Source organism: Somniosus microcephalus, unplaced genomic scaffold (assembly GCF_052327205.1).
Source record: "Somniosus microcephalus isolate GS21.2 unplaced genomic scaffold, FLI_Smic_1.0 unresolved_chr1, whole genome shotgun sequence".
In the NCBI taxonomy this organism is placed as follows: domain Eukaryota; kingdom Metazoa; phylum Chordata; class Chondrichthyes; order Squaliformes; family Somniosidae; genus Somniosus; species Somniosus microcephalus.
The window spans coordinates 155,818,046-155,837,154 of record NW_028225179.1 but is presented as its reverse complement, the minus strand read 5'-3'; the positions used below and the strand labels follow the sequence as shown (position 1 = coordinate 155,837,154).

General features: G+C 47.3%; 1 protein-coding gene across 1 annotated transcript in view; it reads right to left on the bottom strand.

The window, feature by feature from the left end:
• LOC147096296 (zinc-binding protein A33-like) overlaps positions 1–19,109 on the bottom strand; it is a 38,856-nt gene that overhangs the window by 17,341 nt on the left and 2,406 nt on the right. The window contains exons 4-5 of the mRNA XM_085973868.1: positions 19,087–19,109; positions 18,874–18,989 (exon numbers count right to left, since the gene is read on the bottom strand). Of these exons, the coding sequence (XP_085829994.1) occupies positions 18,874–18,989; positions 19,087–19,109 (139 nt within the window). The remainder of the gene's footprint in view (positions 1–18,873; positions 18,990–19,086) is intronic.

Below are 19,109 nucleotides of genomic sequence, written 5' to 3'. Positions count from 1 at the left end.
TTGTGCTCTAGAACTAGCCGTGCCTCTGGCCAAGTTGTTCCAGTACAGCAACAACACTGGCATCTATCCGACAATATGGAAAACTGCCCAGGTATGTCCTGTCCACAAAAAGCAGGACAAATCCAACCCGGCCAATTACCGCCCCATCAGTCTACTTTCAATCATCAGCAAAGTGATGGAAGGTGTCATCGACAGTGCTATCAAGCGGCACTTACTCACCAATAAGAGAAACAGATTGGTGAAGGCAAGCGTAGGTCCGTTGCAGTCAGATTCGGGGGAATTTATAATGGGGAATAAAGAAATGGCAGACCAATTAAATACATACTTTGGTTCTGTCTTCACAAAGGGGGAGACAAATAAACTCACAGAGATGTCGGGGAACATAGGATCTAATGAGAGGGAGGAATTGAATGAAATCAGTATTTGTAGGGAAATGCTGTTAGGGAAATTGACAGGATTGAAGGCCAAAAAATCCCCAGGGCCTGATAATCTACATCCTAGGGTACTTAAGGAAGTGGCCCTAGAAATAATAGGTGCATTGCCGGTCCTCTTCCAAATTTCTGTAGACTCTGGAACAGTTCCCATGGATTGGAGGATAGCTAATGTAACCCCACTATTTAAAAAGTGTGGTAGAGAAAAAACGAGGAATTATAGATCGGTAAGCCTGATATCGATGGTGGGGAAAATGCTAGAGTCCATTATAAAAGGTGTAATAGCAGAGCACTTGGAAAAACAGTGACAGGATCGGACAAAGTCAACATGGATTTACAAAAGGTAAATCATGCTTGACTAATCTACTGGAATTTTTAAGAATGTAACTGATAGAATGGATAAGGGAGAACCAGTGGATGTGGTGTATTTGGACTTTCAGAAGGCTTTCGATAAGGTCCCGCATAAGAGATTAGCGTGTAAAGTTAAAGTACATGGGATTGGGGGTAAGGTATTGACTTGGATAGAGAACTGGTTGGCAGACAGGAAGCAAAGTGTTGGAATAAATGGGTCTTTTTCCGAGTGGCAGGCAGTGACTAGTGGGGTACCGCAGGGATCGGTGCTAGGACCCCAGCTATTCACAATATATATAAATGATCTAGACAAGGGAACTAGATGTAATATCTCCAAGTTTGCAGATGAAACAAAGCTGGGTGGGTGGGTGTGCTGTGAGGAGCATGCAGAGAAATTCAATAAGATTTGGACAGGTTGGGTGATTATACTGCGCTTGCCATGCATCTGCCCAATGTGGATAAATGCGAGGTTATCCACTTCAGTGGCAAAAATAGGAAGACAAATTATTATCTGAACGGCAACAGATTGGGAAAAGGTGAAGTGCAACGAGACCTGAGTGTCCTTGTGCACCAGTCGCTGAAGGTAAGCATGTAGGTGCAGCAGGCAGTTAAGAAGGCAAATGGTATGTTGGCCTTCATAGTGAGAGGATTCGAGTACAGGAACAAGGATGTCTTGCTGCAGTTGTACGGGGCCTTGGTGAGACCACACCTTGAGTATTGTGTGCAGTTTTGGTTGCCTTATCTGAGGAAGAATGTTCTTGCCATGGAGAGAGTGCAGCGAAGATTCACCAGACTGATACCTGGGATGACGTATGAGGAGAGATTGGGTTGATTAGGCATATATTCACTAGAGTTTAGAAGAATGAGAGGGGATCTCATTAAAAATTATAAAATTCTAACAGGACTAGACTGACTAGATGCAGGAAGGATGTTCCCGATGGTCGGGAGTCCAGAACCAGGGGTCACAGTTAAAGGATAAGGGGTAAGCAATTTAGGACAGAGATGAGGAGGAATTTCTTCACCTGTGGAATTCTCTGCCACACAAGGCAGTTGAGGCCAATTCATTAAATATATTCAAGAAGGAGTTGGATATATTTCTTTAGGCTAAAGGGATCAAGGGATATGGGGAGAAAGCAGGGACCGGGTACTGAATTTGGATGATCAGCCATGTCACTGAATATATTTAAGAAGGAGGTAGATAGATTTCTAGACACAAAAGGCATCAGGGGTTATGGGGAGAGTGCGGGAATATGGTATTGAGATAGAGGATCAGCCATGCTCATATTGAATGGCGGAGCAGGCTCGAAGTGCTCCTATTTTTCTATATTTTAATGTTTCTACTGTTTGGGGGCCTGTAGACCACTCCCACCAGTGACTACCTACCTTGATTATTTCTTATCTCCACCCAAACCAATTCTACGTCTTGATCTTCTAATCAATATCATTTCTCATTACTGCACTGATCTCATCCCTTATTAACAGAGCTACACCACCTCCTTTTCCTTTCTGCCTATCCTTACGAAATGGCAAATACCCCTGAATATTCAGTTCCCAGCCTTGGACACCTTGCAACCACGTCTCTGTAATGGCTATCAGATCGTACCCATTTATTTCTATTTGTGCTGTCAACTCATTTATCTTGTTACGAATGCTGTGTGCGTTCAGATATAGAGCTTTTCATTTTGTCTTTTTACCATTTTTCCCTACTTTGACCCCTCTTTCTGATGCACTCTTATGTGTGTACACTCTGTCCCTTCCTGTCACACTCTGGTTATCATTACCCCTATCGCTACCCTGCACTTTTGCCTTCTCATTTTACTTCGAATTTTTTAATTTCCGCGCAGCGTATCCCTCCCTCCCACTATTTAGTTTAAAGCCCTATCTACAGCCCTAGTTATGCAATTCGCCAGGACACTGGCCCCAGCCTGGTTCGAATGAAGCCCATCCCGACAGAACAGCTCCCTCTTATCCCAGTACTGGTGCCAGTGCCCCAGGAATCGAAACCCATTTCTCCCACACCAACCTTCGAGCCACTCGTTCATCTCTCTGATCCTATTTACCCTATGCCAATTTGCACGTGGCTCAGGTAGTAATCCAGAGATTATTACCTTTGTGGTTCTGCTTTTAATGTAGCCCCTAGCTGCTCATACTCCCTCAGCAGAACCTCTTTCTTTGTCCTATGTCATTGGGACCTATATTGAACACGGCAACTTGATCTTTCCCCTCCCACTCTAAGTTCCTCTCCAGCCCAGAGGATATTTCCTTTACACTGGCACCTTTGGGAGTCACGCTCTTGGCTGCAGAGAATCGTGCCTATCCGCCTAACTGTACTGTCCCCGACCACTACCACATTTCTTTTTGCTCCTCCCACTTGAATGGCTCCCTGTTCCACGGTGCTGTGGTCAGTTTGCTCATCCTCACTGCAGCCCCTGCTCACGCCCATGCAGAGAGTAAAACCTCGTAACTATTGGACAAGAGCAAGAGCTGAGGCTCCTCCACCACTAACTCCTGGGTACCCATACCTGCCTCGCTTGTAGTCACACCCACCTGTCACTGACCACGGACCAAATTTGAATGAATTAATCTAAGGGGTGTGATTGCCTCCTGGAACACAGCGTCCAGATCAAAAGGCGAAAAAAAGAAACTTAAAGTTGCATGATCTGTCTGTACCAGTAATCTCACGGTCATTGTATGATCTGTCTGTACCAGTAATCTCACGGTCACGGTGTGATCTGTCTGTACCAGTAATCTCACGGTCATTGTATGATCTGTCTGTACCAGTAATCTCACGGTCACTGTATGATCTGTCTGTACCAGTAATCTCACGGTCACTGTATGATCTGTCTGTACCAATAATCTCACGGTCCCTGTATGATCTGTCTGTACCAGTAATCTCACGGTCATTGTATGATCTGTCTGTACCAGTAATCTCACGGTCACTGTATGATCTGTCTGTACCAGTAATCTCACGGTCACGGTGTGATCTGTCTGTACCAGTAATCTCATGGTCACTGTATGATCTGTCTGTACCAATAATCTCACGGTCACGGTGTGATCTGTCTGTACCAGTAATCTCACGGTCATTGTATGATCTGTCTGTACCAGTAATCTCACAGTCACTGTATGATCTGTCTGTACCAGTAATCTCACGGTCACTGTATGATCTGTCTGTACCAATAATCTCACGGTCACGGTGTGATCTGTCTGTACCAATAATCTCACAGTCCCTGTATGATCTGTCTGTACCAGTAATCTCACGGTCACTGTATGATCTGTCTGTACCAGTAATCTCACGGTCATTGTATGATCTGTTTGTACCAGTAATCTCACGGTCACTGTATGATCTGTCTGTATCAGTAATCTCACGGTCACTCTATGATCTGTCTGTACCAGTAATCTCACGGTCACTGTATGATCTGTCTGTACCAGTAATCTCACGGTCACTGTATGATCTGTCTGTACCAGTAATCTTATCGTCACTGTATGATCTGACTGTATCAGTAATCTCACGGTCATTGTATGATCTGTCTGTATCAGTAATCTCACGGTCATTGTATGATCTGTCTGTACCAGTAATCTCACGGTCACTGTATGATCTGTCTGTACCAGTAATCTCACAGTCACTGTGTGATCTGACTGTATCAGTAATCTCACGGTCATTGTATGATCTGTCTGTACCATTAATCTCACGGTCCCAGTGTGATCTGTCTATACCAGTAATATCATTCACTGTATGATCTGTTTCTAACAGCAATCTCACGGTCACTGTATGTTCTGTCTTTATCAGTAGTCTCACAGTCACTGTATGATCTGTCTGTACCAGTAATCTCACGGTCACTGTATGATCTGTCTGTACCAGTAATCTCACGGTCACTGTATGATCTGTCTGTACCAGTAATCTCACGGTCACTGTATGATCTGTCTGTACCAGTAATCTCACGGTCACTGTATGATCTATCTGTATCAGTAATCTCAGTGTCACTGTATGATCTGTCTGTACCAGTAATCTCAGTGTCACTGTATGATCTGTCTATACTGTTGAGTCTGTGTGTCCCAGTTATGCTTATTATAAATCACTGGACACAGAGAACAAGAATAACTTTAACAGGTCTTTACTATTCGGCGGTCAGGGTTGAACTGCCCAGCAAGTCACTACACAACGTTTATATACCGGTGTGGTCACCACCGGTATTACAGTATACAGCAGCCAAGAGAAAGTAGTACATCTCTTAAGGTAGTTCTCTTAAGGTGGAACAGGTTACATACACCACATATACCAGTAATCTCACGGTCACTGTATGATCTGTCTATAACAGTAATCTCACAGTCACTGTATGATCTGTCTGTACCAGTAATCTCACGGTCACTGTATGATCTGTCTATAACAGTAATCTCACAGTCACTTTATGATCTGTCTGTACCAGTAATCTCACGGTCACTGTATGATCTGTCTGTACCAGTAATCTCACAGTCACTGTATGATCTGTCTGTACCAGTAATCTCACGGTCACTGTATGATCTGTCTGTACCAGTAATCTCACGGTCACTGTATGATCTGTCTGTACCAGTAATCTCACGGTCACTGTATGATCTGTTTATCCCAGTAATCTCAGAGTCAGCAAAGAGAGAGCATGAAAAATTATTGGCAATTAAACTCAAGGAAAACCCAAAGATGTTTTATAAATATATTAAGTGTAAGGGGTTAACTAAAGAAAGGGTCGGGCCTATTAGAGATCATGAGCGTAATCTGTGTGTGGACACGATAGATGTCGGTAGGGTTCTTAATGAATACTTTGCGTCTGTTTTCACAAAGGAGAGGGGAGGAGCAGACATTGCTATTAGGGCGGAGGTGTGTGAAATATTAGATGAAATAAACATAGTGAGAGTGGAAGTATTAAGAGGTTTAGCAACGTTAACAGTGGATAAATCCCCAGGCCTGGATGAAATGTATCCCAGGCTGTTAAGCGAAGCAAAGGAGGAAATAGCAGAGGCCCTGACCATCATTTTCCAATCCTCCATGGCTTCAGGTGTGGTGCCGGAGGACTGGAGGACTGCTAATGTGGTACCCTTGTTTAAAAAGGGAGAAAAGGATAGACCGAGTAATTACAGACCAGTCAGCCTAACCTCGGTGGTGGGAAAATTATTGGCAAGAATTCTGATGGACAGGATAAATCTTCATTTAGAAAGATAGTCAGCACGGATTTGTTAAGGGAACGTCGTGTCTGACAAACTTGACTGAATTTTTGAGGAGGTAACAAGGAGTGTAGATGAGGGTAGTGCGTTTGATGTAGTGTATATGGACTTTAGCAAGGCTTTTGGTAAGGTTCCACATGGGAAACTGGTCACGAAGTTAAAAGCCCATGGGATCCAAGGCAAAGTGTCAAGTTAGATTCAAAACTGGCTTGGAGGCAGAAAGCAGAGGGTAATAGTTGATGGGTGTTCTTGTGACTGGAAGGCTGTTTCCAGTGGGGTTCTGCAGGGCTCAGTAATAGGTCCCTTGCTTTTTGTGGTATATATCAATGATCTAGACTTTAATATAGGGTGCATGATTAAGAAGTTTGCAGATGACACTAAAATCGGCTGTGTGGTTGATACTGAAGAAGGAAGCTGTAGATTGCAGGAAGATATCAATAAATTGGTCCGGTGGGCAGAACAGTGGCAAATGGAATTCAATCCGGAGAAGTGTGAGGTAATGTATTTGGCTGGTGGGGGGGAGCGGGCTAACAAGTAAAAGGTAATACACATTAAATGGTAGGACACTGAGTCTTGTAGAAGTACAAAGGGATCTTGGTGTGCATGTCTACAGATCCTTGAAGGTAGCAGGCCAGGTAGATAAGGTGGTTAAGAAGGCATACGGAATGCTTGCCTTTATTAGCCATGGCATAGAATACAAGAGCAGGGGGTTGATGTAAGAAAAAGGAGTCTTACACTCAAGTAACTTTAAAGTAAGCTTTAAGCAACTTATAAACACACTATATACAAGAGAGGTCTTTACCATGCCTCTGGTAGAAGCCTCTTACAATACTGAACAGTCCAGTATTTATACCAGTCCAACAGGAAGTGACATATGACAGGAAGTGAGGTATGTACAAGGTTCATAGTTCACAGTTCACAGGAAGTGATGACATAACTTCCCGGAAGTTATTATTATTATCACATTCTTCCCTCCTGCAGGATTAGGAGGCTGTGGTCTACCTTTTGTTCTGCAGCCGCCGAACGAGGAAGAGTCGCACCCGTTTGGGTTCCCGTCGTAGAGGGTCGCTGGTCCGCTTACATGCGGTTGGCCATTGGTCAGAGTCTGTGTGGCCCGGATTACCCTGTGAAGGGTCGGGGAGATCATGGCTTCGTGTACGAGCCCCAATAGGTTCAAAGTCGGACTGCCTCTGTTCAGAGGGAGGTGCAGAGCTGGTTTGTGGCGGATCAGTACTTTTGTGCGCGGTACTGGGAGGGTCGCAACTTTGAGTACAGGGTTCTACCGGCACCAAGCTAGTTGGTGTCTGATCAGGATCCTGGAGGGGTACCCGATAGGTCCCAAGAGTTTCCTGGTGAAATGCCATCACCCGATGTCCCACTAGGTCCTGGTGGGCAGGGAGCCAGATCCCGTAATGATACGGTAGATTCTCGGCCGTCAGAATATCGTATGTTTGCATAGGTGGGGTTGGCATCGGTTAGTTCGACCTCGTCTACGAGAGGGTCATTTTTAGACGTCCGAACGTATCTTCGGAGTAATACAGGTCCAGGAGTAGTTAGCCATGACGGGAGTGATGTCCCATGAGATGAACGACGCTGGAATCCAAAGAACCGCTCATGAGGTGTAGTATTTGTGGCTGTAGAAAGCAGGGACCGTATAGAGTGCAATGCATCCGGAAGCACTGTTTCCCATTGCTGGTCTGGTAGGCCCCGAGATCTTAAAGTGAGACGTACGGCATTCCAGATGATACCGTTATACCTCTCTACCTGCCCATTTCCGATGGGATGGTATGGTGTTGTTTTGCTTGTAGCAATTCCCCGTTCTGAGAGGTAGTCCTTGAGTTCCCTTGACATAAAGGATGGACCACGATCTGAGTGAATATAAGCCGGCATGCCACAGAGAGAAAATACCTGCTCAAGGCAGCAGATTACTGTGGACGCCAGCATATTGGAGCAGGGGAAGGCAAACGGAAAACGTGAATATTCGTCGATCATGGTGAGCAAATATGTGTTCCGAGTTGAAGAGGGCACTGGGCCCTTAAAATCGATGCTAAGTCGTTGCATCGGTTGGGTTGCATGTATGAGTATACCATCTGAGGGGCGGAAGAACTGAGGTTTTAATTCCGCACAAAGCCGGCATTCTGAGCATATTTTCTTTACATCTCCAGTGGAAAAAGGGAGATTCCATGATCGTACGAAATGTAGCATGCGCGTAACGCCAGGATGACACAATCCATTGTGGACCTCCATGAGAGTAGAGGACGACATAGTGGAGCAGAATGCCCGTGTGAGGGTGTCCGGGGCCACATTCTCCTTGCCAGGCCGATAGAGAATGGTATAACCAAAAGAGGCCAGTTCCACCCTCCAAAGTTGTATTTTATTATTCTTAATTTTGGTTCGTTTTCGATTATCGAGCATGAAGGCGACTGATCGCTGATCCGTGATTAATGTAAAGTGCTGGCGAGCTAGAAAATGGTTCCACTTCCGTACTGCCTCTATGATGGCTGTGGCTTCCTTCTCAACCGGAGGATAATGTAGCTCGGCACCTTGTAAGGTCCTGGACATAAATGCTACAGGACGACCTTCCTGATTCAGAGTAGCCGAGATCGCCACCTCCGAGGCATCACATTCGACTACGAAAGGGAGATTCTCATCGATGGAGTGAAGAGCCGCTTTCTCCAACTGTTTTTTGAGAAGGTTAAAGGCTGCAACAGCCGCTGTTCCCAATGGAAATGATCTAGCATGCAGCAAGGGTTGGATTTTGTCCGAAAAATGAGGAATCCATTTAGCGTAGTATGCAAACAGACCGAGAGCCCGACGTAAAGAAGCCGGATTCTTAGGTGACGGGAGCTCTTGGAGCGGGCGAAGTCTTTCTGGGTCTGGCTTAATGATACCATTGCCTACGCAGTAGCCAAGGATGTTGATGGTCGGTTGCGACTCAACAGATTTGGATTCATTCAAGGTTAAGTTACGGCGATGGAGGGCATCCCGAAATTTTTGGAGTTTGGCGTCGTGTTCCTGTTGATCGTGACCTGCAATAGTAATGTTATCAAGATAGGAAAAAGTGTCCCTTAGATTTTCCTGTTTAACCAGGCCATCCATCGCCCGTTGGAAGACAGCCACTCCATTAGTAACCCCGAATGGGAGGCGACGAAATTGGTACAGCCGTCCATTAGCCTCAAAGGCCGTGTACTGCTTATCTGAGACCTTCAAGGGTACCTGATGATAGGCACTTTAAGTCGTAAGTTGAGAACACTTTGTATTCGGCCAGTTTATTAACCATATCATCAATGCGTGGCAATGGGTAGGCATCCAAGTCGGTATATTGATTGATGGTTTGCGAATAATCAATGCATAGTCGTTGTTTGTGAGGTTTTAGAGGGTTCTTGACAATGACGACTTGAGCCCGCCAGGGCGATGAACATGGTTCGATGATATCCTCTGCTAGAAGTCGAGAGATTTCAGCCTCAATAAAAGATTGGTCTTCCTGATTAAAGCGCCGCGATTTTGTTATTATTGGTTTGCATCGAGGCCGAATACTGGCAAATAATGAGGGTTCATCCAGTGAAGCTGCTGATAATGCACAAAACGGTAATTTAGACGGTATATTAGAAATAGTAAGACCAGGTTTGGATCCGCCGAACTCAATAGTGAGTTTCTTATGCTGTTTCTGGAAATCCAGCCCTAAGAGGAGATCGCTACATAAGTCCTTGAGTACCGAAAGTCGGGTGGAGGGATACATGCGACCATTAAGTGTCATATCAACAATACAAAAGCCGGAGATTCTGGTATTAAGTGATGACTGAGCCATCGCAATTGCCTGGTCTGATGGGAAGATATGTAGTTTCAATTTCGCAACAATCTGTTCCTTAATGAAACTATCAGTACTTCCTGAGTCAATTAAGGCATCTAAGGGATGCCCTTTAATTGAAACTTTTGTAGCTGCATGAAACAGGTTCTGTGGGCAAGCAGCTGTAATTGCTGTCGTTGCACAGAGAGTGGCTAAAACTCTCGGTGTGCTTCTTCGGGAGAGAGCTCGAGAGGGAGCTTGATAGGTCCTAGCTGGAGTATCTTGATAGGCCCTAATTGGGGCAGTTCGGTAGGCCTTAGCTGGATTGGCCCTCGTAGAGGCCCTTGATAGGCAAACTTTAGCAAAGTGTCCTTTTTTTTTGCAATAACTGCAGATTGCATTGCGAGCAGAGCAGGTTTTCCTAGGGTGAAAAGCATCTCCACAAAAGAAGCATTCCTTCCTAGATTGCCAAGAGGCTGCTAAAGTGGGGTCATCCTCCTCTTCTTCATCAGAATTAGATTCCCCCATGATAGGGTTCACCTGAGACCACTTGAATTGTCTGGTTGCAGTTACAGCAGCAGATCGAGATCTGGGCAGCTGATAGAGGTCTGCTTTTCTCTTTGCCAAATCCAGAGAACAAGCTAGGTCAAAAGCTTTTTGTAGCTCAAGTGTTTTACTTTCTAGTAGACGCTGGCGTATAAATGGAGAGGCAATCCCGCAGATGAAAGCATCACGAATCATTTCTTCGCGGTACAGCTCAGCTGAGGCTGCCTGAAAGTTACAATCTATGCTGAGCCTGCGAAGTTCTTGAAGGAATTCGTTAATCGATTCCCCTGGCCCTTGTTGGGCTGTGGCCAGTAGATGTCTAGCATAGACCTCATTTGGAGTCTTGGCATACAGTTTCTTAAGTGCCCGAATCACCTCATCATAATTATCCCATTCATCAACATATTCAAACACTTTTGGGGTCACATAGTTGATAAGTATCCTCAATCTAGTAGGAGCATCCGCTTTACATTCATCCAGAAAATTCTCAAAAGTACGGTACCAATGCTTCCATACCCTGCCAGCTGCTGGTGTATTCGGGTCCAAGTCCAGACGAATAGGTCTAAGGATTCTCTCCATGATGGGTGGTTCCCTGGATCCTTAACTCCGAGTTTGTCCGAAGGTCTAGTATTTGTGAGTGTAAATACGAAGTTGCTTAAATTGATGTAAGAAAAAGGAGTCTTACACTCAAGTAACTTTAAAGTAAGCTTTAAGCAACTTATAAACACACTATATACAAGAGAGGTCTTTACCATGCCTCTGGTAGAAGCCTCTTACAATACTGAACAGTCCAGTATTTATACCAGTCCAACAGGAAGTGACATACGACAGGAAGTGAGGTATGTACAAGGTTCATAGTTCATAGTTCACAGTTCACAGGAAGTGATGACATAACTTCCCAGAAGTTATTATTATTATCACAGGGGTTATGCTTTGATATACCTATCAATTCGTCCAATAAAAAGCGACGAGTTAGGAACGTAACTAAAGGTTTTTATTGACTAAATAACAGAGCCCACCCTCGTGGGTGATCGGGTCCAACAAGGAGGAATACCAGCCAGTCGACTAAACATTCGTTCATGGGGGGTGGCGTTAACGGCAGTGCAAAGTAGTGACCGGATGGAGTGCAGCGCTGTCGGGAGGACTTCCTGCCAGCGGGAGGTTGGGAGGCCCTTAGACTTTAAGGCTAAGAGGACGGCCTTCCATACCGTCGCGTTCTCTCTTTCCACCTGGCCGTTCCCTCGGGGGTTGTAGCTGGTGGTCCTACTTGCTGCAATACCTCTCGCTAGTAGGAACTGACGGAGTTCCTCGCTCATGAAGGAGGAGCCCCGGTCACTATGTATATAGTTCGGGAACCCGAACAAGGCGAAGAGGTCGTTCAGGCACTTGATGACCGTGGTACTGGTCATGTCTGGGCAGGGGAAGGCAAAAGGGAAACGGGAGTACTCATCAACGATGTTGAGTAAGTACACATTGCGGTCAGATGACGGTAGAGGCCCCTTAAAGTCGATGCTCAGGCGCTCGAAGGGGCGGGTGGCCTTGATCAGGCTTGCTCTGTCCGGCCTATAGAAGTGCGGTTTGCACTCGGCGCAGGTCTGGCAGTTCCTGGTCACGGTCCTGACCTCCTCGATGGAGTAGGTCAGGTTGCGGGCCTTAATGAAATGGTAAAGTCTGGTGACCCCGGGGTGGCAGAGGTCGTTGTGGAGGGTCTGAGGTCTATCAATATGCGCGCTGGCGCATGTAATTCGTGAAAGAGCATCAGGGGGTTCGTTCAGCTTACCTGGCCGGTACAAGATATCATAATCGTAGGTGGATAGCTCGATTCTCCACCTCAAGATCTTGTCATTCTTGATTTTGCCCCTCAGCTTGTTATTAAACATGAAAGCAACCGAACGTTGGTCGGTGAGGAGGGTAAATCGTTTGCCTGCCAGGTAATGCCTCCAGCGCCGTACCGCCTCCACAATTGCCTGGGCTTCCTTCTCGACCGACGAGTGTCGGATCTCGGGGCCCTGTAGGGTCCTTGAGAAGAAGGCCACCGGCCTCCCCTCCTGGTTAAGGGTAGCAGCTAGGGCGAAGTCGGATGCATCGCTCTCCACTTGGAAGGGGATGGACTCATCCACTGCGTGCATTGTGGCCTTGGCTATGTCTCCCTTGATGAGGGAGAAGGCCGCGCACGCTCCCTCCGTGAGGGGGAAGGATGTGGACTTCATGAGGGGTCTGGCTTTGTCCGCATAATTGGGCACCCATTGGGCATAGTAGGCGAAGAGCCCCAGGGTTCTCTTAAGTGCCTTAGGGCAGTGGGGGAGGGGTAGCTCCATGAGGGGGCGCATTTTTTAGGGGTCGGGGCCGATGAGTCCGTTCTCTACTACACAGCCAAGGATGGCAAGGCGTGAGGTGTTAAACACACATTGCTCCTTATTGTAGGTGAGGTTCAGCCGTTGGGCCGTACGGAGGAATTTCTCCAGATTCACGTCATGGTCCTGCCGGTCGCGGCCGCAGATGGTGACGTTATCTAGATAGGGGAATGTGGCCTGCAGTCCGTTCTGGTCAACCATCCGGTCCATCTCCCTTTGGAAGACTGAGACCCCGTTGGTGACACCGAAGGGGACCCTAAGGAAGTGGTATAGGCGCCCATTCGCCTCGAAGGCGGTGTACTGGCAGTCCTCGGGGTGGATAGGGAGTTGGTGGTAGGCCGACTTAAGGTCGATGGTCGAGAATACGCGGTATTGTGCAATCTGATTGACCATGTCAGATATGCGGGGAAGGGGGTATGCGTCCAGCTGGGTGTATCTGTTTATGGTCTGGCTGTAGTCGATGACCAGGCGATTTTTATCGCCGGTCTTAACGACCACGACCTGGGCACGCCAGGGGCTGTTGCTCCCCTCGATAATGCCCTCTTTCAGGAGGCGCCGCACCTCAGAGCTAATGAAGGCTCTGTCCCCAGCGCTGTACCGCCTGCTCTTGGTAGCGACGGGTTTGCAGTCGGGGGTGAGGTTAGCGAACAGGGAAGGTGGCGGCACCTTGAGGGTGGATAGGCTGCAGGTGTTACGCGGTGGGCGGTTTAACATTCGCTGGTTGTCGACTGTGAGTGGGGGGAGGGGTCCACCGTATGCTAGGGTTACACTTTGGAGGTGGGATTGGAAGTCCAGCCCTAGTAGGACGGCAGCGCAGAGCTGGGGGAGGACGAGGAGTTTAAAATTTTTATACTCCGTACCCTTAACCGACAAGGTCACAACACAGTAGCCGCTAATGTCCGTGGCGTGGGACCTCGATGCCATCGAGATTCGGTTGTGCGTTGGCAGGACAGGGAGGGAGTAGTGGCTCACCGTGTCTGGGTGGATGAAGCTCTCCGTGCTTCCGCTGTCGAACAGGCAGGTCGTGGCGTGGCCGTTTACTTTGATGTCCATCATCGACTTGGACAGGTGGTGTGGGCGGGCTTGATCCAGAGTGACGGAGGCTAGTGTGTAGGTAAGCGAGTCGTTGTCGTCTGCGGGTGAGGCGGTCGTCGGGTCCGGAGGCCCGGTGGCAGTCAGGCGTGGTGGGTAAAATGGCGTCTCCCACGAGATAGGACAAAATGGCGGAGAAGATGGCTGCTCCCATAACTCACATGAGGCACTATTGGGGTCGGTTGCCTTGATCAAAGATGGCCACCCCATGACTCACGTGTGGGGATGCTGGCCTCAGTTGCCTTGAAAGAAGATGGCCGCCCCCACAGTTCGCATGAGGCACTGCTGGCCTCTGAAGATCCGCTCCTGCAGGCCTTAGAGAAGTGGCCTTTCTTCCTGCAGGTTGAGCAGGTAGAGTTCCTGGCTGGGCAGCGCGACCTCGGGTGCTTCTCCTGGCCGCAAAAGAAGCAGCCGGCGGCCCGATCGCGGGTGCCCGATGTCGGAGCCGGTACCGGGGGTGGCGGTCCCGGTCGGGTCCGGGACGCCGACGCTGAGGTAGGTCCCGGTGGCGGTGCTGCGAAGGGTATTGCGGTAGGGGTCGGGCCCGAGTCCCAGGGTCGCGAGCAGTACCTGGAAAACGCCTCCTGGTCCTGATGGGCCACCTCTAGGGAGAGAGCGAGGGCTTCAGCTTTGTCCAGGTCGAGGTCTTTAGCTTCAAGCAGTCTTTGCCGTGAGTAGTCGGACCGTAGGCCTTTCACAAAGGCATCGCGGATATTATCTTCCGTATTTTCAACAGCCGTCACCGCTTTAAAGTCACAGTTCCTGCCGAGTGCTCTTAGCGCCCATAAAAATTCAGCTACAGACTCTCCTGGCTGTTGCGGGCGGGATCTTAGGAGGTGCCTGGTGTACATGTAATTTACCGGGCTCCGGTACTGCTGTTTCAGTAGGTTGATAGCGGCCTCGTATGTAGTCGTGTCCTGGATGAGTGCGTATACTCTCGGGCTCGCTTGGGCGTTCAGAACTCTTAGTTTGGATCTCTGAGGGACGCCGGATTCTTCCAGGTAGGATTCGAAGCAGCCCAGCCAGTGTTTGAAGTCGAGGGCTGAGTTTGCTGCCTGTGGGTTTAGATCCAGGTACGGTGGTTTGAGGGCTTGCAGCCAAGCCGGCTGGTGTGGCTGGTGTAGCCCGGTGTCTGAAAGCTGCTGTGGCTGTGCTTCTGGGAGGGCTTCTGGCTGGCCAGTAGTAGACATCTTTAAAATTTAGTCAATAAAATTGATATACCTATCAATTCGTCCAATAAAAAGCGACGAGTTAGGAACGTAACTAAAGGTTTTTATTGACTAAATAACAGAGCCCACCCTCGTGGGTGATCGGGTCCAACAAGGAGGAATACCAGCCAGTCGACTACCTTTATACCTGGGCAGGTAGGTGGAGCCATGGGCAGAGTCGGAGGTGGTCAGCCCAGGTATAACAGCGCGACAAGAGGCGACCTCGTATAGTGATACAACAGTGAGAACAGTGATAACAATACAACAGTGATAACTATAGTGTAACGATAGTGAACGATAAAAGTGGTTTACCACATGCTTCAACTGTATAAAACACTGGTTAGGCCTCAGCTAGAGTACTGCGTGCAGTTCTGGTCACCACATTGCAGGAAAGATGTGATTGCACGAGAGAGGGTACAGAGGAGATTTACAAGGATGTTGCCGGGAATAGAGAATTTTAGCTATGAGGAAAGGTTGGTAGGCTGGGTTTGTTTTCCTTGGAACAGAGGAGGCTGAGGGGAGACCTTATTGAGGTGTATAAAATTATGAGGGGCCTAGATAAAGTGGATAGAAAGGACCTGTTCCCTTAGCAGAGGGGTCAGAAACCAGGGGGGACAAATTTAAAGTAATTGGTGGAAGGTTTAGAGGGAATTTGCGGGGAAATTTCTTCAACCAGAGGCTTGTGGGATTCTGGAACTCGCTGCCTGAAAGGGCGGTAGAGGCAGAAACCCTAACCACATTTAAAAAGTACTTGGGTGTGCACTTGGGATGCTCTAACCTGCAGGGCTACGGACCAAGAGCTGGGAAGTGGGATTAGGCTGGATAGCTCTTTGTTGGCCGGCGCGGAAACGATGGGCCGAAATGCCCTCCTTCCGTGCTGTAACTTTCTATGATTCTAGGGTCACTGTATGATCTGTCTGTACCAGTAATCTCATTCACTGTATGATCTGTCTGTGTCAGTAATCTCACAGTAACTGTATGATCTGTCTGTCCCAGTAATCTCATTCACTGTATGATCTGTCTGTGTCAGTAATCTCACAGTAACTGTATGATCTGTCTGTACCAGTAATCTCATGCACTGTATGATCTGTCTGTACCAGTAATCTCACAGTCACTGTATGACCTGTCTGTGTCAGTCATCTCATTCACTGTATGATTTGTCTCCACCAGTAATCTCACAGTCACTGTATGATCTGTCTGTGTCAGTAATCTCACGGTCACTGTATGATCTGCCTATAACAGTAATCTCGTGGTCGCTGTATGATCTGTCTGTGCCAGTAATCTCACGGTCACTGTATGATCTGCCTATAACAGTAATCTCGTGGTCGCTGTATGATCTGTCTGTGTCAGTCATCTCACGGTCATTGTATGATATGTTTGTTCCAGTAATCTCACGGTCACTGTATGATCTGTCTGTGTCAGTAATCTCACGGTCACTGTATGATCTGCCTATAACAGTAATCTCGTGGTCGCTGTATGATCTGTCTGTGCCAGTAATCTCACGGTCACTGTATGATCTGCCTATAACAGTAATCTCGTGGTCGCTGTATGATCTGTCTGTGTCAGTCATCTCACGGTCACTGTATGACATGTTTGTTCCAGTAATCTCATGGTCACTGTATGATCTGCCTGTAACAGTAATCTTGTGGTCGCTGTATGATCTGTCTGTGCCAGTAATCTTACGGTTACTGTATGATCTGCCTATAACAGTAATCTCGTGGTCGCTGTATGATCTGTCTGTGTCAGTCATCTCACGGTCACTGTATGATCTGTCTGTACCAGTAATCTCACATTCACTGTTTGCTCTGTCTGTCCCAGTAATCTCAGTCACCGTCTGATCTGTCTGTGCCAGTAATCTCACAGTAACATTTTGATCTGTTTGTCCCAGTAATCTTACGGTCAGTGTATGATCTTTCTGTACCAATTATTTTAATGTCACTGTATGATCTGTCTGTCCCAGTAATCTCATGTTCACTGTATGATCTGTCTGTCCCAGTAATCTCATGTTCACTGTATGATCTGTCTGTACCAGTAATCTCAGTCTCTGTATGTAGTGGGTGGATCAATATGATTGAAAAGTATTCAACCGACCTCTCATTATTTCCAAGTTTTCAAGATCGTTTAACGGGGTTTGAATACAGATTATTTTGTAAAAAGCCAATGTATATTTAGTGTATTAGGATAACACATAACAGGATCAAGAATACATCCCACAGATGGAGTGAGGAAAAGAGCTACCACAGGGGAAAAGGTAAGGAAGGGCAGTGAATAAATAATTCAAGGGAAAAAGTAGAGAAAAAAAAAGAGGATGAAGCAGCTGTGGTCCACAACTCGATCAGTCTGAACAGCAGCCTGGACAGGAACTCAAGCAAAGCTGGTACAACCGGGCCGGCCCCAGATTCAGAGGCACCCTCAAGTGGAAAAGACACCCTGGAGACAGCAAACCGACATCGCCCTGAATACAGTCCATCAATCAAATTATATCCACGAATCTCAACAGACTCCAGCACATAATCAGGCAAAATAAACTGATCAACATAAAAGAACAGCTGGATGCTCCATTTCTGCAGGAGATCCTCCTCACCACCCTCAGAACACACCAAGTTTGTGAGTGAGTGGGTGGGACCAATGCTTGCTGCCTTCTACTGACCCAAGAGCAGAGGATAGTCACACTAATCAACAGGAACCTTCCCATTACTCTGAGACACGCATTCCTGGAGAAGGAGGCCGCTCCATCCTAAAGAATCTCGAATAACAGGAGAACCCAAAGTGAAGCTTCAGTTCTGTGTCCTGAATGAGGTGTCCCCACATTCCCCACATCAGCAATCCTCACACTCGCCCCACGTATGGACAGCACAGTAACCATGAGTGGAGACCTAAACTGTGCTCTTCACTCCCAACAGGACAAGCTTCCAGTGGACACAGGGCACTAGGACAAGCAGCCGGAGCAATCTGGGAAAAATAGTGACCTGGTCCCACACCAACTAATAGCTCGCCTACCGAGTTTTACAAGGTCCTAATCACGGAACTTACTCTCCCGCTACTGAAACCCCGCACTATGTGCTGGAGACAAGGACACAGACACACTTAACTTAGTCACAATCATGTTAATACATATGAACAGAAAGGTCACCACCATTGCTCATCGTAGAAAACTGAATCCTCCTCAATGCTGACAAGAAAATATTGGCCAATATCTTAACCTCCAGATATCTCCGGCCTGGTCCATGCAAACAAACAGGCTTCATACGGGGCCGCACGTGGATGCAAAGCACCAGCGGTTATTCAATGTGATGCACCATTGTCATACCTCTACCCTGAAACTATCCCTGGATGTATAAGAGGTGATTGTTTAGGGGAGTGGAATGATTCAAGGCAATTGAGAGAATAAGCCTTGGTGACACTTTCAGCAATCCAGTGCTTGCTCCCCAGGTCCACAGTGAGCACCAGCTAACTCTATACCCCTGACCACTCCTCCCTCAACAGGCAGAGAAAGCCTCGCTCCCAGGCTTCCTGTCCTGACCTTGGTCACGGACATGAGTTTGACACACAAGATGGAGATGGATCAGGAGATGAGTATTGTAGAGGAGGAAAGGTTCAGCTGGGAAGGGCGGTGTTTCCTGTTGCTGAAGTGTGCAAAGTATCGATGGGTTCTGGAGGCTGTGGTTCATCTGAGGGTCCCTGTGTTGGTCATGTTCGGGGAGCTGACATTTTCAGCTGACCAGTTGAAGGCGATGCTTTTTAGAACATGGATTTGGTGCATGAATAACACTAACTCCATCCAGGCCCGCTTTTAACCGCGTTCCTTAGCAACTACTTAGTACTAAAAGATACTATCTATGATATTTTTATGTATAACGAATCAAATTATGAGATATAAATCAGGCCAAAGGAACTTATATGAGTTTTACCGGGGTTAATGGAATCCAGCATTTCACTCCACACTGCGTACGGTAAAGGGCCGTTGAATTTTTCGATAGTCAGGGCGGTATCTACTAATGTCAGTGTATTCTCGTCCTCACTAATCCTGCAAATATCAAACAATTGGTTATAAATTGACCATAAACACTTTCCTGAGCTATTTTACCAAACAGTGCAGAGTTTCAGTAAAGAGCATGGCCTACCTCCTCTTCTGACGAGTTTCTTC